This window comes from Ips typographus, linkage group LG10 (genome assembly GCF_016097725.1).
Source record: "Ips typographus isolate SLU linkage group LG10, UJ_Ityp_2.0, whole genome shotgun sequence".
Classification (NCBI taxonomy): Eukaryota; Metazoa; Arthropoda; class Insecta; order Coleoptera; family Curculionidae; genus Ips; species Ips typographus.
In genome coordinates this window covers 6,762,368-6,789,741 of record NC_138431.1, presented here as the reverse complement: position 1 = coordinate 6,789,741, position 27,374 = coordinate 6,762,368, and the positions used below count along the sequence as shown (strand labels likewise).

Here is a 27,374-nt window from a genome sequence, read left to right as displayed (position 1 = left end):
TTCTCTTTCTGGCATATGACAATAAACAAAGACAGATAATTTCTAAATGTCAAACTTGTCCCTAACCTAACCTCAATTTGCTTCAATTGTTGTGTTTGTTTAGTGTGTTTTGCAGACACTTTTTAGAGTAAAAGGTAAAACCCCATGGTAAAACCCAAATAAAGCCCTATTTCCTTTAATATTTTCTAGGGCAAGTGTTCTCTAAACTAAACAGTGCCTGATTTATACATTACCAGTGAAGGAGCTGTGTCACCTATAAACATAATGTTGGACTTTAGGGTCTTCCCAGACCTAATTATAGGAGTTCTGAAGTTAGAAATGTAATGTTTACATTTCAGTGTCTTATAGTGTTTAGTGCAGTGTATGTTAGGGTAAGTGGTAAGTAGCTGATTAACATTTATTAGTCCAGTTTGTGATAGTTTCAAAAAGTTTTTTTTTTTGCAGGTAAATTTTCTAAATTCCCAAAGAGTTAGGGGGTATTTAGGTGCTTCAGCTTTTTTAATGAGAAAAATAAATTTGTTTTTTTCTGTGTTTGTGGTTTAATTTCTGTGTTCCTTGTACTACTTGCACAGTTGTGGGATGTTTTAATCTATCAGTTCCAAATTTTAGGTGGTTATGCAGTAATTGTCCTAAGAAATTTGAGTCACTGGCAAAGCTGAAATTCCACTCGCGTGTTCACAAAGACAAACGACTTTCTTGCTCTTATTGTGACCGGAAGTTTCGGATTAAGTACCTTCTGAAGCAACATCTGGAGGCTGTCCATCTCAAAGAATACAAATGCAACTGTGAGTTCTGTGAAAAGAAGTTTGCCAACCCAGAACTGCTTAAAAGACATGTGGACAATGTGCACTACAATCAGTTTAACTTTCGTTGCCAAGAGTGCGGTCAAGGTTTCAATTTCCGCTACGAACTAATCAAACATGAGAGGTTTAAACATTTTGGCTTGAAATTAGCCTGCATGCACTGCCCTAAATACTTCAGAAATGAACAATACTTCAAGGAACACCTCAAAACTCATCGGCCAGATTATAAAAAGGACGAGTTCTTGTGCAGCGTGTGTTCAAAAGTGCTCACGCACATCAAATCGTACAAAGTGCACATGAAGTCGCATACCAACGAAGCTCCGGTGCACATCTGTGACATTTGCGGGAAAAACGTGACGTCGAAAGCGAGCCTCAGACATCACATGCGCACACACACCGGCGAAAAACCGTTTCAATGTGACACGTGCGGTAAGAATTTTACGACCAGGAATTTGTTGAGAACACACAGGGTGGTGCACACTAAGGAGAAACCTTTCGGGTGTCATTTGTGCAGCAAAAGTTTCACGCAAAAGGGTAGTTTGAACATACATTTGAGACAGCATACGGGGGAGAAACCGTATATTTGTGACTTTTGTTCGAAAAGGTTTGTGTCTAGAACGTTACTTAATAGTCACAAATGTGGTGATCGTTCGTGAATTTAAAATATACTCTGGTTTTGTCTAAATGTTGTTTGTTGTAGTACCACACTGTAACAGATGTCAGGGTCATAACATTTAACTCATAATAGTGAATATAATTTTTGTTGTTTTATTTGTAGGAATTCCAAAAAATCACTACAAAATTGCAAAAATTGTGGTAAGGAATTCAAAAGTCAATTCTGGCTACGAAAACACGCTTCGACTCATCACGATCCCTCCGCAAAGCCGGAATTTGCGTGCGCCATCTGCGGCAAACACCTCACCTGCCTCAAATATCTGCAGAATCACATGATCCGGCGCCATTCAACCGACGCGTACAAGTTTCCGTGTTTTGTCCGGAAATATTGTTGCCACGTGTGCGGTAAAGAGATGCTGAAAAAAAACCTTAAGGTGCACTTAATGTCGCACACGGGCGAGAAACCGTTCAGTTGCGAGTATTGCGGTAAAGGTTTCGTGACTAGGAAATGTCTAAAGGTTCATTGTAGGACTCACACCAATGACAGACCGTATGCGTGCGCTCTTTGCGGGAAACAATTTACACAAAAATACTCGGTAACCGTACACATGCGGTATCATACGGGCGAACGTCCTTATCAGTGTTTTAGGTGTTCTAAGGGTTTCGTAACCCGATCTGAGTTAAATGCGCACATTTGTTAATTTCTTCTTATTAATAAATGTTACTTTTATGTATGATTTGTTTTTGTAGCAAGTGTGTAATATTGTACAGAAATTAAAGTGCATTAATTTGTAGGCTAGTAAAAACAGAAGAATTGCAGTGTCCACATTGTCCGAAACAGTTTCAGCAACCTTCCAAGCTCAAATCGCACTTAAACGTGCACAAACCAGATAAACCGTTCAAGTGTCAAACCTGCGGTAATCAGTTCAAGACCAACTCGGCCATGCGCAGACACGTCAGAGACCTACACGATCACGTTTCCCGGTTTGTGTGCACTGAGTGTGGCAGATCGTTCAACACCAAAATCAACTACGTCATTCACACGAAACGTCACTCGTTGGAGTTTACCGTGCATTGTCAGCACTGTCGCGAGGGTTTCGTCACCAGAACCGAATATCGGCGTCATCTGGACGCCAAACACAACACCACGATGAAGTACGTGTGTGACGTGTGCGGTAAAGAAATTTCCAGCGAACGGTATTTGAAGGAACACAAGAAAATCCATGAGGAGGGGTACGCGCAACGGTATTTTCGCCAGTGTCCATTTTGTATGAAGCGATTCAGACACTTAAAGAAACACATTAGGTAATGGCAAAACATTATTATACAGTTAAACTACAACTAAAACTGTTTTTAAGAGAGTTTCACGAAGGAGCTGGTAACAATTACGTTTGTGATTCATGTGGCAAGTCCTTCAGAGGGGAGAACAGCCTCAAAGTCCACCTGATGATCCATAAAGGGGAGAGACCGTACCGGTGCGAAGTGTGCCGGAAAATGTTCTACTCCAAACAGTACCTGGCGGTACATTGGAGAATCCATACGGGGGAAAAACCGTACGAGTGTCAATTTTGCGGTAAATGTTTCGCCCAAAAACCACCTTTAAAGGTTCACTTAAGACTGCACTCGGGCGATAAGCCCTACAACTGTGACGTGTGCGAGGAAAAATTTATTTCCAGGCAAAGACTCAACATGCACAAACGGAGAAGTCATCAAATTGTCGGGTTTCGAAACGTTAATAATGAATAAATTAGTAGTATGTTGTATTTTGGCATTTTTTTTTGGTTTAACATCGTTGCACTAAGTAACTAGCTTAACATATAAAACTTATTAATTTTAGGGTGATGGAATATGCTGGCAGAGTAAACAGGAAGCCCCAAGTTAATCAAAAATCTAGGAATAAATGTCCAAAGTGTCTGAAAACTTTCCAGTCGTCTAAACAGTTCAAATTGCACCAAAAGAGGCACTGCAACTCAGACCACGCTTGTCAATTCAACGAATCTCTCGGCGTTTACGTATGTCAAACGTGTTCAGCCAAGTTCCTGTCCAAACTAAACGCAGACAATCACTCGAACCTCTACAAAACTGACAATTTCACCTGTCCTCAATGTCCTCGACAGTTTGGCTCCCTCCGAGAGCTGTTTTGCCACATGAACAGTCACGCTGAGGACGGTAAAATTCCTTGTCCCGTCTGTCCGTTCAGAACCACGACCATTAAAAACCTTCTAGAACACTTGTCCTGCAATCACTTAACCGTAAACCGTTGCGTTCAGTGCGATAAAACGTTCAACAACCGCTCAAACTACAAAAAACACATGGTGCGTCATGACGATTCTATGAAGAAGGTGTGTGTGGTATGTCTTAACGAATACCGCGGGGACAAAGCGTTGTTAAGACACCAGCTGTGCATGCACAAAGTGGATGTACAGTCGGAAGCCTTTTCGCTGTTTTGTCACATTTGTCGACTAGAATTTCGTACGGTAAACCTACTCACGTACCACACGGAAAAAGCTCACACAAAAAACACCAGACGACCCGAGGAGAAAAAGTGTTTGTGCGACATTTGCGGGCGCGGTTTCAAGTGTTCCGACCAGTTGAAAAAACACAAAGTGTCGCACACCGAGGTGAGACCGTTTGAGTGTTCGGAGTGCGGGAGAGGCTTCAAACACAAATACGCGCTCACTTATCATAAAAGAATTCATACGGGAGAGCGGCCTCACGTTTGTGGTTATTGCGGGAAGGGTTTTAGACAGTGGACGCCCTTTAAAGTACATTTGAGAGGGCACACTGGTGAGAAACCCTACATTTGTAAGTTGTGCTCTAAGGGCTTTACCACCAATCAAGGGTTGAAGTTACATTTGCAAGGATGTCCGGGTGTTGGAGATGTTTAAGTCACTTAATTTGTCTTAGATCCCAAGCTCTTCATTCCTTTTGTGATTGTCAAAAAATTAATTTAAAAAAATTTAGGTTTAAAGTTGAAAATACTACTATTACACTTTGTCTGTCATATTTTTTTAGACAGGATCTCGTAAAATGATAAATTCCTACATTCTTACCAATTAAACAAGTTATTACATAGCAGAAATACATTTACCTGGACCGGCAAAGGTGAAACTGGATTTCGCAATAGCTAATGAATCTATTTATGATTCTAAGCAGGTAAAAAGGCATTTTGGAAAAGAAAAATTTTGACCCGAAAAAATTGCACATTCCTACTTTTTTTATGATAAAATTCAACTGTTCCAAAATACATTTTAATTGTCTAGGATCATAAAGTGGTTCATTAGCTACTGCGAAACCGAGTTTCAGCTTTGTTGAATAACCAGGAATAGTTGTATTACCACTACAGAAATCTTGACACATTTATATACAGTGCATTCATCATGTGTCAAGATTCCTGTACTGACTATTCCTGGTTATTCAACAAAGCTGAACCTCGGTTTTGCAGTAGTTAATGAACCACTTTACGATCCTTCTTCTTCTTTGTATCAGCCTCTTCTCATCCACTCCTGATTGTAGACCTTTTCGATATTTTTCCATTTCTGCCTGTCCATAGCAGCACTCATCCAGGTTTTCTGTTTTAGAATCATAAATTGGTTCATTAGCTACTGCGGAACACAGTTTCATCGTTGCCGGAAAGTCAGAATAAAATGTGTTCAAAATTTTCGCCAACTTATCTTATTATTTTATATTTTAACAACTTATTTATAAGTTCTATTGATTTCTTGTGCAGTAGAAGTCAAAAAAGCATTCACAGCACAATCAATTAGTTAATTAACTAATAAAGTGGTTTTTAAGAAAAAAAAATGTTTGGGTACCTTTGATTTAAAAATTTAATCAACAAACAGTCTGAACTGTAGCGTCTCGTTGCAACACTAAGCCTTGCAGTAGTGACGCCGCCATTAATCGTACAGGAGGCAAAGTTTCCAAAGGAGCGTCCAAATACTAGAAAAAAACCGTACACAATACACGAAACAAATATAACCTCAAACTTACTTCTCTAAAATTGTGATAACCCATTGATTCTGGAAACAAATGGTGTTCCACTTGGGTTTTCACTTGGCTGGTCCGGATTTCCGGTTTGAGTTTCCTGAAAACTGACATTTCTTCCGACTGGGACGTATCAGTGACTTTTCGTTCAGTGGACTTGTTACTCAACCGATATAGTTCCTATAGTGACTTATAAGTTAACCAGGAGTTCAAAATGTGTTAAAACTCACGTTTTTCGAGGTGATAAAGTACAAATCAGTTCTGTCGTGCCAGTTTAGTCGAGTGTCCGAACTGGAAGTGTTGGGGACTAAAACTGCGGCCGCAACTTGGTCATTTTTTGAAACTGGTAACAGTTTGGAGAACACCAAAGCGGGTGAAGAAGGCTCGAATAAGTACACTACAGAAAATCCATTAATAAATAGCAAAAACCAGTTAAGTGAAACTTACATTTGTTTGCACCCTTTTTAGTCTGGCAAACCACTCCAATATACGGTATTTGCGGTTCGGCAACCATCAAAACCACTTTAGGTAAACGCACCACCCAACTCATGGTGAGGGTGAGAATGTTCCATACCGATAACTGGGTGCTACTGGCCGCCGCCACCAGATGACACTGATTTCCCTGTCCGAACTGCACAAATTCAATTTCGTTTTGCTTGAAATTGGCGTGTAGAAGGGAAGTTTTCAGTTCGCAGTTTTCCGTCGCCCAAATCGTTAGTAGTTTGCCGAAACCAACACCGAACAAAGAACCGTCAATCGTGAATGACAGTCCGGCGCATGTTAAGTCACGGAACGTGCCACGACTCGTGCATCTCCAGATCGGTCCTGTTTCTATATTAGTAATTATACTTAAAAAATATCCTAGAAGAAACTCTTACAAGAAAACTTACGGTGTACAGTAGATACATGAACTACCTGCCAAATTTTGAAACTTTTATCACAAGATACAGTAACGCATTTAAGGTCATCGTCCACATGTGCAGGCTGGAAAAGTAGGTTTTTCACCGAATTTTCGTGAGGAAATTCCACTGAAGTATTCAATTCATAACTGAAAGAAAACCCTTGAAAATTCACTCTTTTCTACTAACCATCAACCGTTATTTACTTTCGTTTTTCCTGACTGAAATTCCAAAATTTCAACCGTAACTCCTTGCACACATTTTCATCTTTTCTTTCCTCAACAGTGGCCAACCACGACCCGCTTTGGCTCAAAGCAATTTTGCTTACTAAAGTGTTCGACAATCGACATTCCCGTTCCTCAGTCACTTTGTTTTGTCCTACAATTTCAACCTAACAAATCCATTATTATTTAAAGTCTACAGTTTGTAACGTATCACGCACATTGTAGAGTAAGTCCTGATCTGAAGGCGAGTAAAACTGGACGCAACCCACATTTCCATTCATAACCAGTGACCTACTGACTGGATCATAGGTAAGGCCACAAGTAAATTGGTCTCCCACTACCAAGTGTTGTATCAAGTTGACTTGTCTCAGTTGGGAGTCCACAACTCTAATTGCATTGTCCTGAGTTGCCACAGCAACAAAAGCATTGTTGTCTGACACTTGTAGTTGCACTATACCAGCTGGGAGCCTATTAAAATGTAATAACTGTCATTCCTTCCCTTGCACTACCAATTTTCAGTTCACTTAACATCAAATAACTCTTACTAGCAACACTTTCTATAGACTGTAATATGCCTATGGATAGCCAATGAAATACGCTTGCCATTGACATATAAAAGAAAACATAGTTCAACCAAAAAGCTTAGTAAATCACCGGAAAAATGCTCAAACTGACAACCACAAAATATCAAAGAAAAACTTCTCCTGGGACAGAAAGTAGTTTCCTACTTATTTCAAATTGTTTACCCACCTTGGCAGAAATTGTTTCTGCTTTGAATCTTTTAGTTGCCATTTAACCAACACACATTCCCCAGCTCCACTGTAAAAATAGCTTCCCAAAGTGGAGAATGCCACTGATTTCACTGGTAAAGTGTGCCAGTGATACACTGACTGGAACTTTTTGCCAAAAATGTTACTCCACAAAATCACCCTCCCTGTATCATCCCCTGTCAACACCAATTCTTCACAAGGATGACAAGCCAGGCAAGTAAACTGTCTGTTGTCTTTAGCCATCTGATAACTATACCCCTCCAGTTAATTACCATTCTACTATAAAGCTACACACATACCTGCTGACTGTGAAGGTGTTAAAACTGAAAAAATGCACAAAATTGCTTGTTGCTACAGCAAAGTATCTTTCAGGACACACATCAAGAAAGTACTCCAAATTAGGTATTTTGAGATAAACAGTCACTTCATCCACAGTTTTTGTATTAACCAAACCAAAGACAACACACTTTTTCTTTGTAGCATAGGCTATTAGGACTTGCAGGCCCTCTGTTAAACTCCCAGAAACCACATGAAAATTGGTAACTTTACGTCTGGGTAACAGCTTTAAAAATACTTATTATTTACTTTCCATTTTGTTTATAAATTGTTTGGTTTACTATACTTACAGCTTCTATTATGGGGACTTTATTGGTAACCTTCCAAGCCACTATTTTACCATCTCTAGAGCATCCAACTAAACATTCCAAATTGTCAATGAGAGTAAAAACCAGCCCCACAATATCCTTGTCCCAACCATCATAGTGATGCACCAATTGGCCGGTTTTGGTGTTGTACTGGTACACAGCGTTGGCGCGGGCTACAAATATGCTTCTGCACAATTTTCAGGGTTTTAGTGCCACTGTTTAACTGAAAAAAGGGTACTTACTCTCCGTTTGTGGAAAACACTGGGGGAAGCTTCACAATGGATCCTCCGGCAACCAGTTGAACAGATACATCCATTTTAATGTAACAATTAGTTATTCCTACTGTTTAAAGTACTTTAAAACCATAAAACACAACATGAAAAGAACAGTTTGTTGAGAGGTTATGTCGTTATGTTTACACGCTTGAGACAGAAAAGTAAGGTTAGATTTTCCCCTTCTTTTTCTTTTATATGCCCATATTGCCAATAACCTATAAATTAAATGTCATTCATGTGACAGTAGACTGTAGGTTATATTTATTATTATTTTTACTAATTTATTTATATTAACAAGTGTTTACGCATTAAACGGATAAAAAATCATGATAAAAGTGAAATAAAACTGAAACCCCAGCATGGCGCTGTCTTTAGCGTTAAGAACTTGCAGGTTTTCCTTAAGCAAAAGTGCGCCGGCCGTATTATGTCCCAGGTAGGTTTTTACCCTAAACTAGGCGTCCAAGACCTAATTGAGCCCTTTCCAGTTACGGTAAGCTGCACCAAGCTCGAGAACTACACCGAAAGTCGGTGTACAAAACTGAGGAAGCCAAAAAAATCCGTTTTTACATTCTAAACCATTTCATTGAGTACCTAAAAAATTATGATAAAATTTTGGAAAAAAACTTTCCAACCACCATGAAAACCTACAAAGCTTTCACTGTCGGGGTTAAAACGTTCAGTTTGGAGACTGTAGAGTATTTCAAGATTGTCATGTAGGTAATTTTGGGTGTTTTAGAATTGTGGCAAAAGTCTGCCTTCTTTAAGGTTACTAAACAGTTCCAAGGGTAATTATGCAAAACTGTTGCGCAGAGAAATTGAACTGTACCAGCAAATGCCTAGAGATATGATGAAGGTGGCTCCTGTGATAATTTTCTCTGCATTGCCTTTTGCTTTCTATGTGTTGTTGCCTTTAATTTATGCTTTGCCTAAACAGCTGCTGACTAGTCATTTTTGGAACCCTGAGCAGAAAACAAAATTTGAAGTGGAATATTTGCGCGACAGACTGGTTCACAATAAACCAATTTTTAGGTAAGTAATTGTGACGGTCTTTTTGTGCCATTTGGTCTAAGTTGTGGTTAAGGTATCTACAGCTACAATTAAACTTCATTAAGCACTCTGAAAAGGATAAGGCAATGTTTACTAAGTGGTCTCATGTTTTGGGGCTGTTGGGAAGTGGAGGGCAGCCTACTGTTGAGGATATTTTAGCCTGCAAAGAATTATTCACTGATGAGCCCTACAATTTATCATATTTAAGCAGAAATCATGTTGTGAGTGTTTTGTTTTACAGCTTTTTGAAGTTTACAATAATGAATGGTGGGTAGTTTCATCTTTTAAGGTTGCATAACATGCATGCAGGTTGGTTTCGCAGAACCAGATTGGCTGACCGCGCGCGTCTTTTGATTGAAATGGATCGGGCAATTATGCGTGAAGGCGGCGTACACAATTTACCATTAGCAGCATTGAGCAAAGCCTGCTACATTAGAGGTAATGTCCTGTTTGCTTAGCAACAACTGTTCAATGAAATTGTTGTCTTCTCAGGATTAAATACCTCAAATTTGAATGCAGACTATCAAATCAAGTGGCTCACACAATGGATTCATATTTCTAGTCAAATAAACCCAGACACCTACTCTTTGTTGTTACATTGCCCTGTTTTGTTAGGATATAATGAACCATCCAATTGGATGCTCATTTACCCAAAAAAATAGTTTTTTAGTTACATAGTGTACATATATTTTGATATTTTTCAGTTTTTTGTTTGTTGACTAGTTTACTAAATAAAACACAATAATTTAATAAACATTTTATTTGTGGACCTTAAAATTACTTCTTTGAGGCCTTGGCTTTAGGGGCCTTCTTTTGAGGTTTGGGCTTGTCACCCCCCTTTGCCATCCTCTTCTTTCCATACAGAGTACCATTCCTTGAGGCAGCTTTTCTTAAAGCCAGGAAAGTAGCAGTTCTAATCTTATTTCTCCTTGTTTTGGCACGTCTCAGCTTGAAACGGTCAAAGTCTGTAAGCTGTGCTCTCTGAAACCCCAAAAAGTTTTTTTTAGGAAACCATACAAATGTAATTTTATATTTTAATAAAATTATTGTCTAATAAGTCAGTAAAGTAGTGAAGCTTCAGATGTGTATCAGTCGGCAATTCCTATCATCAACCAGGATCATCATATTGATTTTGTACAAAAAATGTTTAATAAAAACTTAAAAGACTTACCTTTGCCTTGGCAGCAACTTTTTTGGCCCAAACTGAATTATCCCAGTTTTCCACAACTTTACCCTCTTTCCAAGCCTTGCGTACTACTCTTGTAGATGCAGTAAATGGATGTTTAATCCTGAACTTAGTCAAATGCAACTGGTTAAGCCTGATTTGTGTTCTAGACACACCAGTCTCAGGTCCATCAATAAGAACCTAAATAAACCTCGCTTTAGTTCCATTATATTTCTTTTGACTAAAAGTATGTAAAAACAGAGAGAAAATCAGTAAGAAAGTGGCTTCATATATGTATCAGCCGGCAATTCCTATCAAACTAGGCTCATCATTTGTAAGGGAAATCAACAATAAAACCCTAACCTCAAAATGCACTCACCCTAGTTTGGTCAATAACGTCAACGATACTGACTAGTTTGCCTCGGTTGGGGCCATCGGAGACCACAGCCACGCGGCCAGTCTCAACGAACCTTTCGAAAGGCTACAAAAGACAAAAAATCCATTAGATAGGGGGCCATGTGGTAGGTTTGGATTAACGCTAATTTAATGGTAAAAAAGACAAATGTCGAGTTGATGCCAATAAACATTTAAAGTTTAGACTGTATAAACACAGTAATGATAAATAATTTAGTGTAAATACGAGTTTAAGGGCTAAAAATCTCCAAAAATTGATGAGAGTACACTTACCATGCTTGTGGTTTCTTGAAAAGAAAGATGGCGTACGCGGAATGCGGAATGTCGTGTGTTGCCGCTGTCATAACTGTGTTGGACAATTGACAACCAGACAAACTGCGATGTTGTCAAATTTTGTTATGTTTTATATCACTTTTCACTCTTTCCAGGTTTTCACTCACTTTTATTTAGTACTGTTAAAAATAATAGACATTTCTTATTAATTGCCACAATAACCGAGTCCCGTAGCCTGTTGTTTTGACTTTTGAGTTAAAAAAAAACTACAGTCATTTTTAACCAATAGCAACAGCTCAGCCGTGGCTATGTTCGCACAACTACAAAGGAAAAACAAATATAAACATAACCAAACAATTTTCTGGTACCCAAATTCCAAATTTATTAATTTATTTTATTTTTAATATGAAAAATGTTAAACCAGCCAACCAAGAGGAAGAGCTCCAATGACAAGGTTCTATACACCGACAGAATTAAGGTAAAACTGTTAAACTCCCAGCCCTATTTTACTGTGGTGTTTGTGCCTTTCTACCATTTTTCAAGAATCTACCAGCTTTTTCCAGAAGTTACGGGACGATAAGATGATATTCCGGAAGGAAGATGACCCTAAGCGTGTCAGTGAGGCCAAAACTAAGGTATGAGGTCCTTTTGTTTCTATTAAAAAAGTCAGGAAGTTGTGATGGGGGCCCTAACTTATAATATGTTGGTTTTTAGACCATTTTAGCTGTTAAACCTGTTGTAACAAATAACAATAATAATAATAGCCACATGGCTGGATAGCTTGTCAATTAAAAAAATACATTTCTACAGAGTGTTACACATTTTTGTACACTTTGAACTTAGGTCAGCAGAATGCTGCCTGAAGGTTACAACTCCATAATAGTGACGGCCAGTTGCAAATTGGACGAGAATGGCTACGAAGAAGTGTACGGATGCGTCCGATTGTCGATCGTGAGCAAAGCGGACGCTATGACGTGGATCAAAAAGTTTGAGCTGAAAACTTTAACTTCTTATTCTGTGCAGAATAGTTGGCAGAAAGACCCTGTCACTGGACTTTTTAAGGTTAGTTTTGTTGCCATATCTTGGAATATATCACTAACCAAACATAATCCAGAATAAGTTTTGGTGTAATTACCACACAAGCCAGCCAGGATCACACTGTAAAGCCTGCTTGATTTTTACCATTAAAGACACCAAGGAATTTGAGTGAGTTTAGCTAAATTTATGGATTTTTTGTTTTTAAAGCAAAATTATTTCAGAACCAACCCTGATTACTACCTGAGAGATTACCCATCACAAGTGATCTTGCAGTTTTGTCACAACCATATAATCGACGCGGACGCTTGCTTTAGAAATGTGCGACCCCTGACGGAGTTGCACCAAACCTTCCAGGCCTACTACCAAACAGGCCACTCTCCATTTTCCGCCCTAGTTTGTCACAAGTGTGACTTGCACAGTCTATACGGTCCTGAGTTCTACAACGTAGTTTCTAGTAACTTTATGTGTCCATCATACAACTGGTGCTGCCGCGAGTATGTTAAACTATTTAACCACGATTTTACTTGTCCAAGAGAGGAGGAGCTGGCGGAAAATTTAAGGATTATGGTAGAAGAGTATATCAAACAGTGCGGTTCAGAATGCGCAGTGTTGAGCGACAAATGTTTGACTTTGTGTAGTCCTTTAATGAAGCGGGTGTTTGAACTCGGTTTTGCTGAAGATTTGGTGACGGTACGGTGTTTCACCGCGTCCAAACTAGCCCCCGAAGCGCACGAGGTGTTTCTGTTCTTGTGTCACACCCCTATCGGATCCCTCCCCTTTGGGATAATGTTAATCAGTGGAACTGAGTCATCCAGTAAGGTTCAGCAAGGAATTTCCATGTTACTTCAAATGCTCAAAATGCCTTCTTACAGTCCAAAAAACATCATTATTGACGAGAATACTTGTCTGTATGAGAGTTTAAAGTTGGCTTTCCCTCAAACTGCAATAATTTTTAATGAATTTCAAATGTTGCAGTCAATTTGGAGGGCGGTTAGGTTAGTCTGTGAGGATCAGCAAGAATTCCAGACACTCTATGACCTCTTTGTGTTTATAGTTAAAAACAGTTACTCCCGAATAGATTACCAAAGGAATTTTAATAATTTACGGGGTTACGCTGTAAAGTACCCGAAACTAGACAATTTTCTGAAATACTTCAATGAAAGAGCAAATCGTTATGTGTTGTACTGCAGACCTAAAGCGGAATTCAACATCGATATGCTCAATTACACCGATTCAGGAACGATAATCCTGCGAGATGTGGCGGTTGAGTACAGCAACCATTTTAACATAGTGCAACTGTTTGACTTTTTAACGAAAAACTACGTAACGCACTATGAGAGAAAACTGAAGAAAATTGTGGATGGGGACCTAAAAGGGTTCTACAAAACTAATTTCTACGTCCCTGTAAGCGAAATGGCGGAGTTTACCTGTGAGAAAATCACCAACACGGAATTTTCAGTCAGTTTGAACGAAGTCAAATTTTTTGTTAATGCAGAGCTGGACACTTGCACCTGCGAAGTTGGGGTCCATGGAGGGAGTTGCGTGCACCAGTACATTGTGGAGAAGAATATAGGGCTGGTCCCCGAGTGTTACACCCCTTTAGGGGACGATATGTTAGGGATTTTCAAGTCGATTCTCGTTTACAAAGACTTAAATGGTTTAGTTGGAGAGTTGAGTGATAACTGTATGGAAGAGATGGAGGAGGAGCAAGATCTCAACGACACTAGTTGCTACAATAAAAGTTCGGGCGAGTTGGACTTGGATAGTAAGGAGAATGACGAGAAAACTGTTGAAATCGCAGAGTTTCTTACTAACCTTGCTGACACTAGAGATGAGTCGGTCAGTGAAGTGTCCAATAAAGGGGAATATTTTGCCCAATACACTGTAATGGAAAATGGAGTTCTATCCATGGTGGAGCAGGACAGTTATGACGACAACATGGTGATGGTCCCTCCAGAAGAAATCTTGGATCCACCCAAAAATTGTAAAATCAACATTCTGTCTACCGTCATCATTAAACCGGCAGGCCAGAAAACAGAGAAAATCGCACAAATTAACCGTGTAGAACAACACGACGTTTCGGAAATCGACTCAGATACAGTGGAAGAACTGGCATCAAGAGAAATTGAAGGACTGACAGTTGAAAGTTCAGATTTGGTTGACCGTTTATCCTTGGCGTTTTCACAACTATCAGAGCTGGCCGCCACTAAAAAGTTCCAAGAACCAATAGAGAAATTTCTGGAAAGGTTTCAGGAACTAGCCTCAAGTGATCGGTTACTTTTAGCTTTAGAAAACTTTGGCCAGACTGGATTCACAAGAAGTGAGGCCTCCGTGTACCGTGATTCCGAGAACGACGAATCTTTGCAGTTTGAGCATTACAGCGATTGCAGGAGCAGTTGTAGCGAATTTCACTCCGAACTGGAGGAAGTCGACGATGATGACTACGAACGTTACTTTCAACCTATAAACCTGCAGGAAAATATGGTGAAACTACCTCCTGGGATACGACTCACCCAAGTTACGGAAGATAACAACAAAGTACAACCAAGAGAGGCGGACAGAAGACCAAATAAAAGAAAACACAGTAAAACTGAAGAACTGGAACACATTTTAATGGAAACTGGGGACGTGGACCAAAGTGACTTCCAGTCAAAACCCCAGAACTTACTAAATGAGGAACTGTCTTTTTTGTTTAACGACCCAAGGTTCGAAGCAATCGTCGAAGACGACCCTCCAAGTGATCAGGACGAATCGAGCACACTGGACACTCATTCACCCTCTCCTGTAGCACTGCCTTCACTCCCCTTAGCAGTATCAAGTGGAGTTGTAGTTCGAACTTTGGAGACAGCACCGGAAGTCGTTGTTAAGCCACGACCCAGTCGGAAACCTACTGAATCACAAGACAAAACCCCTAAAAGTATAGAACGACCTAGAACCAGGTCTCAAAAACCAACAAAAAGCCCCAAAGTTAGCAGAAAAAAAAAACTGAACAGCACCCCCTCTACATCACTTAATTCAACTAAAAAACCAGCAAGTGACAGTGACGACTCGGAAATCCTGAATGCGTCCCCATTGAAGAGGAAAACACATAATAAGCGCAGCCGCCAGCCTAAAGTCAAGAAATCCAATTTGGAACTGATCGTGTTACTAGAGAGAAACATCAACATTGAATTATTGTGCAAGGCAAAAAAATCTCATCACTTTACTACTAAAAAAAAGCGGAGGGGTTACAAAGAGTTGCTGGAAAGCGCCAAAAAAATTAAATACATGTAAACTGAATTTTTTCCAAATCAAAACCAATGTAAATAGTTTTTCTGTTAGTTAAGCATAAAATGTATTATTTACGAGGCTGTTTAAAGCCACCCTAGGTTTTTAATTTGGGGCCCTTGCAACCCGCCATTACTTTGTACAAAGTAGGTAAGTAAATCTTTTCTACACCTGCATATAGTATACATTTTTACTTTCTTACCTTCTTGCTTCCGTCAGTATCGTTTGTGGCCTAATTTATTGTGCAAATTAGTTCAAAAGCAGGAGCTTGACACACAATTTTTAAAATGGCGGTTGATAATGTCATTTTGTTTGAGTTTTGCTTTGCATCATGGGATTGACAAAACTGTCCATAGTCATCTGTCAACTGACATTATTGACAGTTCGGATTGTCTGATTACACTACACATGAGTTTTGACAGTTACGTGTTAACAAGACATTCTTTTCACCTTTGAAAATTAAAATAAACAATAATTAAACCCCTAAACTTTTTTGTCTACGTGTTAACCGTTAATCAATTAATCCCCCGCGGTCGTGTTCTTGAAGGAGATCTACTCGGTGTTTGCATTTCTATTGGCATATTTTCGACCAGACAATCCCCCAAATCTACACACGTCACAAAATGCGATCCCCTTTCGGTGCTAAACAGTCCTAAAAACGATGCAATCAAACAGCAAAACGAGGGAAATGTTCATACTGAGAGCATTAGAAAAAATCCTCAACGATAAAGAAATTAAAAGGTCCCATCATTCGCAGTTGAAAAGGTCATGTGAAGCTGCCTTAGGTAAGTTTGTGCTGGATTGCTTTAATACAAGCAATCACTGAGAGTTATTGCAGAGGAGCTAAAGAGGGAAACCAGCCAGGAAAAGCCTCAGAATGAGGACCAAACAGAGAAAACATCAGATGCACTCCCCTTACCAAGAAGTGGGGAAGCTAATGCTTTAACCACTGAAAAGTATTTTCTACCATTTGAATTGGCTTGTCAGAGTAAATCAGCGCGGATTGTCACCACAGCCCTTGACTGTTTACAGAAATTAATTGCCTATGGTCATTTGACTGCTAATGTGCCTGATTCCACCACACCTGGAAAACTGTTAATAGACAGGATAGTGGAGACTATTTGCTCTTGTTTTACTGGACCCCAAACAGATGAAGGTAATTTTGACAAACCATTGGTCAACACCACTAAAACCTTAATCTTTAGGAGTGCAACTACAAATAATCAAAGCACTACTAACAGTGGTCACTAGTCAACATGTTGAAGTGCATGAAGGTACAGTTTTACTGGCAGTCAGGACTTGTTACAATATTTTTTTGGCCAGCAAGAATTTGGTTAATCAAACCACAGCCAGGGCTACTTTGACACAAATGTTAAATGTGATTTTCACAAGGATGGAGTTGGAAGCTGAAATGCATCCAGAGTTGCATGTTAATGAGAGTAAGTTGTGTTGTTTGCAGTGGTGTAGTTGTTAAATTTGGTATTTCAGAGTTTTATGGAAATGGTGAGGCAAAGTTTATTAAGGATGATATTGTGGCCAAAACTGGAGAGGGTGAAATTAATGGTGAGGTTTTGGAAAGTGAAAAAATTGCTATGGAAATTCTGGATGGGATTATTGATGGGGTTATGGCTGATGTGGGTGGGAGACTGCATATGTCTGGGTCTGTCACTTCTGTTAATTCAATCGAGGAGGTTAAAAGTGTGTCTTCTTCAATAACAAGGTGAGTGTGTTAAAATTACAGACCCAGTAGTTTTTTCTTAATCATCACTTTCAGAATACCTTCACAAGAAAGCTTAACAACCAACAGTGAAAATGATTCAGCAATAACAGCCAAATTCACCCATATTCTTCAAAAAGATGCTTTTTTAGTGTTTAGGGCGTTATGTAAACTCTCAATGAAACCACTTCCTGAAGGAACACCTGACCCTAAATCGCACGAACTCCGCTCAAAAATCCTGTCACTGCAACTGTTACTGTCTATCCTGCAGAATGCGGGACCGGTTTTCCGGTCCAACGAAATGTTTATCACCGCAATCAAACAGTATTTGTGCGTTGCTTTGAGCAAAAACGGCGTCAGCTCTATACCGACCGTGTTCGAGCTGTCTCTGGCCATTTTTTTGGCGCTACTCTCCAACTTTAAGCTGCACCTGAAAATGCAGATTGAGGTGTTTTTCAAGGAGATCTTTCTCAATATTTTGGAAACGTCCAATTCGTCCTTTGAACACAAATGGATGGTGATTCAGGCGCTGACGAAAATCTGTAGCGACGCCCAATCCGTGGTCGATATTTACGTGAACTACGACTGTGATTTGGCCGCCGCCAATCTATTTGAACGTCTAGTCAATGATTTGTTTAAAGTTGCCCAAGGTGAGTGATTTTATTACTCCATTTCATATAGAACAAGTCAGGATAATTGGTGATTCCGTCATCATTGCCAGGTTGTTAGAATCTGACATTTCAGGTTATAAAAAGTAGTAGTCCATGTTCTCACAGTGGATGTGTATTCAAATGAATGAAAGGAAAAAAATAAGACAAATCTTGTTGTGGAGAAGGCTTTGTTTTTATTCATTTCAGATTATGTTCAGTCACATACAAAAAATCAGACTAAATTAGAATGACGTAATGAATATCAAAATGTCATTCCAATATAAACCTGGTTTTTATAGGCACTTGTTGACAGGTCTAAACGGTACTTAGAGGCAAAAAAAAATGTTCTTCAATTGTGAAACTTATGGTTTCCTGCACTTAAACTGTAATGCAATTTTTTTCTGTCTATAATGTCAATGACGTAACTGTCATTGGCTCTGGTTCGGACTTTAGACCGTAAACAATTTAATCTACAGGGCGGCACTCGCAAGAATTGGGTGCGTCCCCAAATCAGGAGAAAACAATGAAGTTGCGCGGCTTGGAGTGTTTGGTGTCACTGTTAAAGTGTATGGTGGAGTGGAGCAAAGACATTTACGTCAATCCGAATCTGCAGAGTACGGTGGGCGAGCCCCAGGACAGGAAAGAGCGCGACACTGTTTCGCTGAAAAGCCACAGCGGCAGCACCGACAGTCTCAATTCGAGCGACAGCGGCAACAAGGAGGTTTTGGACTCGCCAGAACAATTGGAGGTGCTCAAACAACAAAAAGAGGTTAGTTTGTAGGTTAGCCGTCATTTGACAAGGGTTATAGCTTGTCAAAGTGGACAGTGCTTTTTTAGGCACCTGTTTTGTGTCACTTCCTAGTATAATGGATAAAAGCAGCTTTTTTTTGACCAATCACGAACTGCTCCAACATTTTACAGGTTTGGGAAACTGGTATCGACATGTTCAATCGTAAAACGCGGAAGGGTATCGCCTATCTGCAGGAACACGGCCTCCTGGGGGGAACTGCAGAGGAACTGGCCAAATTTCTGCATTCTGAAGAGCGTCTGGACAAAACTAACATCGGAGACTTCCTGGGGGACAACGACGACTTTAACAAAGAAATCATGTACACCTACGTCGACCAAATGGATTTTGTCAATTTGGATTTCGTGGCCGCTCTGCGGCATTTTTTGGACGGTTTTCGCTTACCTGGTGAAGCTCAAAAAATCGACAGGTACTTTGTATGGGTTAATTTGAATGTGGGTGTTTATCAGTAAATTGCAGGTTGATGGAGAAGTTTGCCAGTCGATATTGCGAGTGCAACCCGAACAACGGCCTGTTTTCTAGCGCGGACACGGCCTACGTTTTGGGTTTTTCTATAATCATGCTCACCACTGACTTGCACTCGCCTCAAGTTAAACATAAAATGACTAAAGAGCAGTACATTAAACTGAATCGCGGCAACACCGATTGTAAGGAAGTACCGGAAGAGTATTTGTCGCAGATTTACGACGAAATTGCCGGGCATGAAATCAAAATGAAGAACACCGTAAACAAACCGGGAAAACAGCAAATCAACAGCGAAAAACGCAGAAAGATCCTATTCAACATGGAAATGGAGGCTATTTCAACAGCTGCTAAAAACCTGATGGAGTCAGTGTCGCACGTGCAAGCCCCCTTCACCCTGGCCAAACACCTGGAGCATGTCAGGCCCATGTTTAAAATGGCTTGGACTTCCTTTTTAGCCGCTTTCAGCGTTGGTTTACAGGACTGCGACGATCCGGAAGTGGCCAGTTTGTGCTTGGATGGGATACGATGTGCCATCAGGATCGCCTGTATCTTTCATATGACTTTGGAACGAGACGCCTACGTCCAAGCTTTAGCCAGATTCACCTTACTGACGGCTAATTCACCAATTATGGATATGAAGGCAAAGAACATCGATACGATCAAAACACTAATTATGGTGGCACATTCTGATGGAAACTACTTGGGGAGTTCGTGGTTGGACATTTTGAAGTGTATATCGCAGCTGGAGTTGGCGCAATTGATTGGGACCGGTGTACGGCCTGAATTTTTGTCAGGCCCTGGACATAAACCTCCTGATCCCAGTTATAAAGAACGTATCGGTAAGTGTTTAGTAATTGTCAAATTACGACTCCATAAGTGTTGTTTTAAGGTCAAACAAGTTCCCAAAGTGTTGTGGTAGCCGTGGACCGTATATTCACCGGTTCCACTCGATTGGACGGTGACGCCATTGTGGATTTTGTCAAAGCGTTGTGTCAGGTCTCTTTAGACGAATTGGCCCACCCAGGCCATCCACGCATGTTTTCCCTACAAAAAATCGTGGAAATCTCCTACTACAACATGGGAAGGATCCGGTTGCAGTGGTCCCGTATCTGGCAAGTGTTGGGGGAGCATTTTAACGCGGTCGGTTGCAGCAAAAACGAGGACGTTTGCTTCTTTGCCGTGGACAGTCTGCGCCAGCTCTCGATGAAATTTATTGAAAAGGGCGAATTTTCCAATTTTCGCTTCCAGAAAGAGTTTCTGCGGCCGTTCGAGCATATCATGAAAAAGAACGTGTCGCCTACGATTCGAGACATGGTGGTGAGGTGCGTGGCGCAAATGGTTAATTCACAGGCGAGCAACATTAAATCGGGGTGGAAAAACATTTTTTCGGTGTTTCATTTGGCCGCCGGCGACCAGGAGGAAGCTATCGTGGAACTGGCATTCCAAACCACCGGAAAAATCATAACGGAACTGTACGATCGACAGTTTCCAGCTATGATAGACTCGTTTCAGGATGCTGTTAAGTGTTTGTCCGAGTTTGCGTGCAACGCTCGTTTCCCGGACACCTCCATGGAGGCGATCCGTTTAGTACGCACGTGCGCCGGCCACGTGGCTGGCGCCCCTAACATGTTTGCCGAACACGCTGGCATGGAAACGGACGTGACAATCAACGAAGAGGACCGAGTGTGGGTGCGCGGCTGGTTCCCCCTTTTATTTTCGTTGTCGTGCGTGGTGAATCGGTGCAAGTTGGATGTACGCACGCGCGCTTTAACCGTCCTATTTGAAATTATCAAAACGTACGGGGACGATTTCAAGGCGCACTGGTGGCGGGATTTATTCAAGGTGTTGTTTCGAATATTCGACAATATGAAGTTGCCGGAAAAACACGCGGAAAAAGCCGAATGGATGACCACCACGTGTAATCACGCCCTCTATTCTATTGTAGACGTGTTCACGCAATATTTTGACATGTTGGGACCGTTACTGCTTGTGGATTTGTACTCGCAGTTGCACTGGTGCGTGCAACAGGACAATGAACAACTGGCCAAGTCGGGTAAGTGGTATTGCTTAGTTTATGATCAACTAAAGTTATTCAGAATCAAATAAATGAGTTTATACAAAGCTAATGGTCAAAATTAGTCAAGAAGCCTTGCAAAGCTGCAAAAAACTACATTTTATATTTTATAATATATCTTTTGTTGTCTAATTGTCCCTAAATCTGTGGTAGAGAAAAGGAGAGCAATATACTCACTTACAAGGAAGTCCTGCTAGAGGATTTCTTTGAGATGTGACTGTAAATGAATAGGGACATTTCTGCAAAATAAACAGTATCTGTTCGTTCTGTAAACAAATTGATGACAACACAACATTTTTTAGGTACAAACTGCCTAGAAAACCTAGTCAATTCAAACGGACACAAATTCACGGAAGATACGTGGGAAAAAACGTGTAAATGCATGCTGGACATATTCGAGTCAACGATACCAACGGCCTTATTGACGTGGCGGCCGGAATCGATGAAAACCACCGCCGTTATCGAAACGGACGGTGAAACGGTGCGAACATTTAAACGTTCGGTCAGTTTTTCGGATCAGCAGCCTCCAAATCCGGACGTGGCGTTACTGAAGAGCTTGGAAATTAAAAGTGTCGTCCAACTGGAACTGATTCAGACCATCGACAATATCGTTTTCTATCCGGCTACGTCCAGGAAAGAGGACGCTGAGACTTTAGCCTTGGCCGCCGCTGATATGACTGGAAATGGTAACTTGACCGAGTGTCAACGTGAGGAACAAGGGATGTACCGGTTGTTGAGTTCCCCGCATCTACTGAAGCTCACCGAATGCTTGCAACAATCACACAGGTCAGCCTCATCTCTAGTGTGGTGATTAGTTACCGACAAAGCTTTTACAGGTTTGCCAAAGCGTTTAATCTCAACCACGAACAAAGGAATCTACTGTGGAAGGCCGGTTATCGAGGATCGGTCAAACCTAACCTACTCAAGCAGGAAACTCAGAGTTTAGCCTGTTTGTTTCGAATCTTGTTCAAAATGTATGGGGACGAGGGACGCAGACAACACTGGCATTTAATAGAAGAGAAACTGATGGACGTGTGCCAAGAGGCTTTCGACTATTTCCTGCAACTACAAAGCGAAACCCATCGGGAGGCTTGGACCTCTCTGTTGCTTTTAGTACTGACGCGTATGCTTAAGATGCCAGACAGTAGAGTAAGTACACCTCATCTTCCTAGTTAATCTCTTAATGGTTTCACTATGCAGTTTGCCGTCCACGTATCCAAATACTACCCGTACCTGTGCGAAATTATGTGTTTCGACCTAAAGGCGGAGCTGCGATCGATTTTAAGAAGAGTTTACCTTAGAACCGGCACGGTATTTCACATAACCAGATCGTCGTCTTAGCTTTGCAGTGCCAGAAAGTGCGTGTTTCGACACATGCTTTGATCAACTTAGAATCAAAAGGTAGGCAAACACTTCAGTTTAACCTTAGTTGCCAAAATTACTTATTTTTAGGTTCACACACCAACACACGCTTGAATAGGAAATCGTTGACTTTTGTATTATTTCAACCAATTTTTATATTATTATTATCGTTGTTGATCGGTTAAACTGTATTGTTTACAGAATTCTTCATAGTGTTGTGATATAAAACATATTATATTTATAGATTATAACGTTTCTAGGTTATGTAGGTAACGATTTCAATCTCACCCCCTTTCCTCCTTTTTAGAGAAGAAACATTATGTACATAGAAACCATATTACTTTATACATATAGTGCAATTGTTTACCAGTACAATACACCAAGTAAGAAGCTTTAAGAAATAAAAATGATGTAACACAAAAAAACAGTTTTTTCCTTCAATACTTCACACAAAAGGCAGCTTTTAGCTGCCTGCTTTTTTTAATTAATGTTATAATTTAACAGCTTTCAATAGCTACCAGCGTTGCCAAATTTGATCGTTAACAACGATCGGGGTAATTAAACTCTTTTAGTAGAAAAAAGGTATTATCGCATAATAAAAATAACACAAACTGTATATAATAAATATCGAATAATATCACGTTTCGCTAAGTGCGTTCGTCCAAACTTACCCTAAAAGTCTTCAACTAAGTTTTTGGTGTGCTAAAGTGCAACGTTGCCAGATGTGGGTCGGCTCGATTTACGGCTCGACTGAGGTCTCTTCAGTTTTTCCAGTTTACGTTGCCGATCAGCTGATATTATCGCCATTTGATCCCCTACGGACAACTCAAAAAATATGTCATGGAAGGAATATAAGGCAGCGGATAACTGAAAAAGAAAATAATAGCTTTACAACCAGAATTCACTACAGTATTGTCAAGTTGTTATACCTGATTAATCAGTCGTCGATGCAACTCTACGTCTTTCTCGTCGATACTTTCTGAACGGTGCAACTCTAGAGCGCACAACAAAACATCCTTAACAGTGGCAATTAAATATTGAACTTTGTCAGTATTCATCAGCCTTCTGGTTAAATAGCCGCGAACATGGGCCCCAATTATACTGGCTGCTTTATTCTATACACCCACAAATATTCTCTTTAAGTCTTTTTTCCTTAAATTTTCCGCTCAAACTTACCTTTCTGATTTCCTTGATTGTTATTGGGTCCAGGTCTTGAAACAACTCTCTACTAACGTTTTTAGGCTGTTCACACACTACAACCCCCTCAAAATAACCATTTTTTTCGCGTAACACTCCAATTTCTAGGTCTTTAATATCAGGATTTGGTGTAATTGTATCGCTATCGCTGTGAATACTGTAATACAGGGACTGACTGGGAGAAACTGAAAAAGTGCTGCTCCGTCTTAGTTTCGGGTCACTGTTAGGGGTTTTGCCCTCATCCAGTGATGTCAGATCGATTAAATTTTCACTGGGACTTTGTTTAATACTGTCGTACCTTTCAAGGCGTTTTTTCTGTTCTAAATGCTGTTTTTTCAGCAGCTCCATCACTGGGTGGGCATACTCGTCAGGAATTTCTTTTAATACGCTCATTAACTCACTATCAGACTCCATAACATCAAACGGGTTCTTAGCAAAGAAAGTTTCACTTTCTGAAGTGGTTGAAGTGTTTAGGGTGATTTGCTGGACGGAAATATCAGTTTGGTACACTTCAATTGTGGGGCTTTTACTAGCAGGTTGTGATTGGTTTTTCATGTGTTGTAGCAGCACAGGACTTGGATTTTCTAGAGTGTATGAGTTGCTTCTTATTAGTCTTGGTTGGGTGGACTCTTCTGAACTGACACCATTGTCAGCTTTGCGCGATTCACTTTTGCATCTACCAGGACGTGTCCAGGTTTGATATTTCAGTCTATCGCTGTCACTCAACTGAACATTGGAGCAAATAGTTTGAACACCACTACCATTATATTGAGTCACTTCAATCAGATCTTTAGTCAAATTAGGGGTTTTGCATTCACCTGAAACAGTTTTGTCACACTTTGGCAAGGCACTTGAACTGGGAGTTTCTGTTTTACTGATCAGTTCATTCAAGTTGTGTTGCAACTCACGACAAGTTTTTAAACGTTGCTCTAGCCTTACAGCTTGATGCTTATACCTGCACAGCTCTTTGCTAAGCTCGGGAGTAATCTAAATCAAACAACAACAACTTTAAGCAGCATTTAGGAGATTAAACCGACAGAAAAAGGCTTACCAGAGGAGGCAGGATTGGAACACCGTTAATTTTAATCACAGACACGTAAGGCTTCTTTGGTTGGTCGCACATTGTAGTACCGTATAGTTTAGGATTAAATTGATCTGGATAAAGGCAGTGTAACTGCAACAAAAAACTTAAAAAAACGCGAAACACTGTTTGTTTACATTTTGTTGTTAGTTTATTATGACTTTCCAAGTCATTGATACGCGATGGTGTCACTAGAGGAGCTACAAACCTGTCAAATGTCAAATATAAGACCATTTACGGTGGCTGGAACTGGAACCAGCTGGAATATTATTTGTTTGTAGTACTAGTATTTTTTGCATTTGGACTATTTTATAGAATGTCATGGTTGTTCATTTATTTTTCAGTTTCAATGTGTAACATTGAATCTTTAAAAGGCAGCTGGCAACTGTCTCATGGATAAGTTTTGGTAAACAAAATGGCCGAATGAATGATTGAGCAGCAACATATTTTGTTATTGTAAAAGTATTTTTATTTACATATTAGGAACGGTTTCATTATTTCCTGTTACATCATTATATACATTACATAATACATTAAACTAGTTTGTATATATTAACAATATCAGTTACTTTGATTGGGTAATACACAAAATAAATTATTAGTTCGGTAATTATTCGTTATTACAACTATTAAAGCACCATAAAATCCCGGATTCTTCTCAATAGGGTCAATAACGACCGTTTTTCTCCCTGTCCGAGTATTTTCCTGACAATTTGCTAACCGAATAACGGTCACTATACCGATCATCACCGAATTTTTCCTCGGCTTTATAGTGAATTTCCGGAGATGCCCCGATCGTTTTGGACCAATGATGCGTCCAGTACAACTCGTCCGGATTGACCTGGCTGGGACTTTTCACGTCCCGACAAATCACCACGCAATAAATCAGGCTGCCGATCAGGGTCAGGAAGCCGAAAATCAAGAATATAATTCCGAAAACCCTAAAAATTGTTATATAATGATTCATGTACATTAGGCAACACTGAAAAAGGAACTTACCAAACAATGACAGGTTCAAAGAACTGAATGACGATCACAAACCCTAGAGTCACTAGGATGATCCCTAAATTCAACAAAAGCATGAGACAGCACATGCCTTTGACATTAGGACAGAAAGGATTTGGGGCTGCCATTGTTTCAACAGTCATTCCGGCTTTTCTTGACCCTCTGCCAGTTTTCACTGTACTTCTACTGGCTACCGAAGGAGCCACCCCTGACCTGTACGAGTAGTGACTGGGTGGCCTAGCTCTAGACGTTCGACTACAACTCAAAACTGTCAGCCTCATCCCTAACTGTCACAAAAAGACCTACCTGAGTTCAGAGGGCGCTTTGTACGCCCCACTCGTAACGTAAATGTCCGATCCTGTGTCGTCATAGCGGCTGCCTTTGCTCAAAGCAGAGGGCGCTCGCGAATTGTAACGGTTTTGCGGCGGGCTGTGATTGGCGTAGCCTGGACGTCGTTCGTTTACGATAGTGTAGGGCTGTTTTGGTAACAAAAAAGACTGGTTTATGTAGAAAAATTTGTTTTATAGAGTTAATACCAGAGATGTGTACTCAGAAACAGTTCGGTCAGACAGAGCACGATGACTGTCCTCCCCATCGGAGTAGGCGGTGCTCCTGGTCACGTGCACTGGAGTGGGGGAATCGTGGTTAAGGGGCGTGGCCACGTAGTGGCTCTTTCCAATTTTTTTCACCATTGTCACTGTAAATGTATATGAGAGTGAAAGCGGTAGCAATTTGCACTCAATCAAATTAATTAGTTTTAATAGTGTTATTTTGCATATCTAGGTGGCGTTTATAATACTTAAAGGTTATATAACAGTAAAATGTGAGTTAATAACGGGGTTGCATTTATTCAACCGGTTTAGTTACAGGCAAATTACAACTGTCAAAAATTTAACAGTCCCAATAAAATTAGAACAATTCAATATGGCTTCCAGAGTTTTAGTCAGAACAAGATATTCGATTATTTGGCGTTAAAGCTTTTTGATTAAGGGTTAACTACACTAACTGGCCTGAACTAATATGAAACTATAGAGATGAGGGTGTAAATCTACCTTATTACTCATTTTGTTTGGGTTGCATTACCAAATAAAGCAATACAGTTAGACCATCAGTGGTACCAACCTAATAACCACTTTCATCACTGTTGTAGGAAAGCCATAGTTGATGGACACTGTTAAAAGCTCACACAATACCAACACGTAGTCACTATTCGGCCATGTTTACTAAAAATTCACTCTCGCTTTCGTCCATAAGGACTGCGTGTGACCATCTCAAGTCAAGTTACCTTACAAAGCTCGGTTCACACCAAACAATGGCGTTGCGGGGAAAGCACCACGCGATTACGTCATCGTTTTAAACGCTTTGAAGGTTGACAGGTTTTTGGTATGGTGTGTGTGTGTGGAATGGGCGGCAGTTTTATGGTTAAAACTTTTCAAAGACACTTTTAAAAGGTTTTCTGGCCTAATCGCCCGTTAAACTTCCAGAGAGAGTTTTGCGATCGACTAAAACAGGACCGGCACGAAACGTTGCCAGATTTTTCAAGCTAAATTCAGGTTTCACCAGTCTAACCAGGACCGTACTTTAAAATTTGCAT

General features: G+C 40.3%; 10 protein-coding genes across 14 annotated transcripts; 6 read left to right on the top strand and 4 right to left on the bottom strand.

Moving 5' to 3' along the window:
- The first annotated feature begins 59 nt into the window (after window positions 1–59).
- LOC145734452 (uncharacterized) lies at window positions 60–3,181 on the top strand. The gene is made up of 5 exons (XM_081987826.1): window positions 60–134; window positions 190–371; window positions 610–1,407; window positions 2,214–2,723; window positions 2,777–3,181. The coding sequence occupies exons 2-5, from the start codon at window positions 364–366 to the stop codon at window positions 3,162–3,164; spliced, it is 1,704 nt and encodes a 567-aa protein (XP_081843952.1). The 5' UTR covers window positions 60–134; window positions 190–363; the 3' UTR covers window positions 3,165–3,181.
- Window positions 1,547–2,213, top strand: LOC145734954 (zinc finger protein 1-like; the record flags this gene model as incomplete). The annotated part of the gene is made up of 1 exon (XM_081988629.1): window positions 1,547–2,213. A coding segment is annotated over one exon (573 nt), but the record flags the coding sequence as incomplete, so codon positions are not given.
- A 78-nt stretch (window positions 3,182–3,259) lies between the features above and the next one.
- LOC145734486 (zinc finger protein 639-like) lies at window positions 3,260–5,222 on the top strand. Its single transcript, XM_081987893.1, has one exon. The coding sequence runs from the start codon at window positions 3,260–3,262 to the stop codon at window positions 4,304–4,306; it is 1,047 nt and encodes a 348-aa protein (XP_081844019.1). The 3' UTR covers window positions 4,307–5,222.
- Window positions 5,223–5,230: 8 nt separating this feature from the next.
- Window positions 5,231–8,392, bottom strand: l(2)05287 (WD repeat-containing protein l(2)05287). Its single transcript, XM_081987784.1, has 11 exons — window positions 8,185–8,392; window positions 7,925–8,129; window positions 7,598–7,860; window positions 7,279–7,548; window positions 6,747–6,996; window positions 6,511–6,695; window positions 6,296–6,453; window positions 5,853–6,236; window positions 5,636–5,802; window positions 5,412–5,585; window positions 5,231–5,360 (listed from the first exon to the last, which is right to left on the bottom strand). The coding sequence occupies exons 1-11, from the start codon at window positions 8,256–8,258 to the stop codon at window positions 5,253–5,255; spliced, it is 2,238 nt and encodes a 745-aa protein (XP_081843910.1). The 5' UTR covers window positions 8,259–8,392; the 3' UTR covers window positions 5,231–5,252.
- A 65-nt stretch (window positions 8,393–8,457) lies between these two features.
- LOC145734484 (LETM1 domain-containing protein 1) lies at window positions 8,458–10,018 on the top strand. The gene is made up of 6 exons (XM_081987890.1): window positions 8,458–8,650; window positions 8,703–8,930; window positions 8,983–9,246; window positions 9,299–9,485; window positions 9,540–9,702; window positions 9,757–10,018. The coding sequence occupies exons 1-6, from the start codon at window positions 8,577–8,579 to the stop codon at window positions 9,924–9,926; spliced, it is 1,086 nt and encodes a 361-aa protein (XP_081844016.1). The 5' UTR covers window positions 8,458–8,576; the 3' UTR covers window positions 9,927–10,018.
- Window positions 10,010–11,165, bottom strand: RpL14 (ribosomal protein L14). Its single transcript, XM_081987931.1, has 4 exons — window positions 11,117–11,165; window positions 10,809–10,910; window positions 10,436–10,630; window positions 10,010–10,245 (listed from the first exon to the last, which is right to left on the bottom strand). Exons 1-4 carry the CDS (start codon window positions 11,117–11,119, stop codon window positions 10,042–10,044), a joined length of 504 nt encoding a protein of 167 aa, XP_081844057.1. The 5' UTR covers window positions 11,120–11,165; the 3' UTR covers window positions 10,010–10,041.
- Window positions 11,166–11,292: 127 nt separating this feature from the next.
- Window positions 11,293–15,595, top strand: LOC145734421 (uncharacterized). 3 transcript variants are annotated; one of them, XM_081987767.1, is made up of 5 exons: window positions 11,293–11,594; window positions 11,683–11,751; window positions 11,960–12,178; window positions 12,231–12,322; window positions 12,376–15,595. In XM_081987767.1, exons 1-5 carry the CDS (start codon window positions 11,529–11,531, stop codon window positions 15,425–15,427), a joined length of 3,498 nt encoding a protein of 1,165 aa, XP_081843893.1. In that variant the 5' UTR covers window positions 11,293–11,528; the 3' UTR covers window positions 15,428–15,595. The 3 variants fall into 3 exon arrangements, with proteins under 3 accessions (XP_081843893.1, XP_081843892.1, XP_081843894.1); XM_081987766.1 differs by having other exon boundaries at window positions 11,680–11,751; XM_081987768.1 differs by having other exon boundaries at window positions 11,670–11,751.
- A 210-nt stretch (window positions 15,596–15,805) lies between these two features.
- Window positions 15,806–22,922, top strand: Sec71 (ADP ribosylation factor guanine nucleotide exchange factor Sec71). The gene is made up of 13 exons (XM_081987752.1): window positions 15,806–16,206; window positions 16,260–16,577; window positions 16,627–16,860; window positions 16,910–17,141; window positions 17,196–17,788; window positions 18,265–18,557; window positions 18,710–19,005; window positions 19,056–19,900; window positions 19,951–21,114; window positions 21,438–21,921; window positions 21,972–22,284; window positions 22,336–22,536; window positions 22,588–22,922. The coding sequence occupies exons 1-12, from the start codon at window positions 16,083–16,085 to the stop codon at window positions 22,474–22,476; spliced, it is 5,037 nt and encodes a 1,678-aa protein (XP_081843878.1). The 5' UTR covers window positions 15,806–16,082; the 3' UTR covers window positions 22,477–22,536; window positions 22,588–22,922.
- A 141-nt stretch (window positions 22,923–23,063) lies between these two features.
- On the bottom strand, window positions 23,064–24,958 carry Cp110 (Centriolar coiled coil protein 110kDa). Of its 2 annotated transcripts, XM_081987833.1 has the most exons (5): window positions 24,746–24,958; window positions 24,570–24,681; window positions 23,674–24,512; window positions 23,427–23,612; window positions 23,064–23,364 (listed from the first exon to the last, which is right to left on the bottom strand). In XM_081987833.1, the coding sequence occupies exons 1-5, from the start codon at window positions 24,815–24,817 to the stop codon at window positions 23,200–23,202; spliced, it is 1,374 nt and encodes a 457-aa protein (XP_081843959.1). In that variant the 5' UTR covers window positions 24,818–24,958; the 3' UTR covers window positions 23,064–23,199. The 2 variants fall into 2 exon arrangements, with proteins under 2 accessions (XP_081843959.1, XP_081843958.1); XM_081987832.1 differs by having other exon boundaries at window positions 23,674–24,681; window positions 24,746–24,957.
- A 263-nt stretch (window positions 24,959–25,221) lies between these two features.
- On the bottom strand, window positions 25,222–27,118 carry LOC145734491 (uncharacterized). 2 transcript variants are annotated; one of them, XM_081987904.1, is made up of 5 exons: window positions 26,833–27,118; window positions 26,317–26,477; window positions 26,087–26,256; window positions 25,775–26,035; window positions 25,222–25,716 (listed from the first exon to the last, which is right to left on the bottom strand). In XM_081987904.1, the coding sequence occupies exons 2-5, from the start codon at window positions 26,470–26,472 to the stop codon at window positions 25,443–25,445; spliced, it is 861 nt and encodes a 286-aa protein (XP_081844030.1). In that variant the 5' UTR covers window positions 26,473–26,477; window positions 26,833–27,118; the 3' UTR covers window positions 25,222–25,442. The 2 variants fall into 2 exon arrangements, with proteins under 2 accessions (XP_081844030.1, XP_081844029.1); XM_081987903.1 differs by having other exon boundaries at window positions 26,903–27,115.
- Window positions 27,119–27,374: the final 256 nt, after the last annotated feature.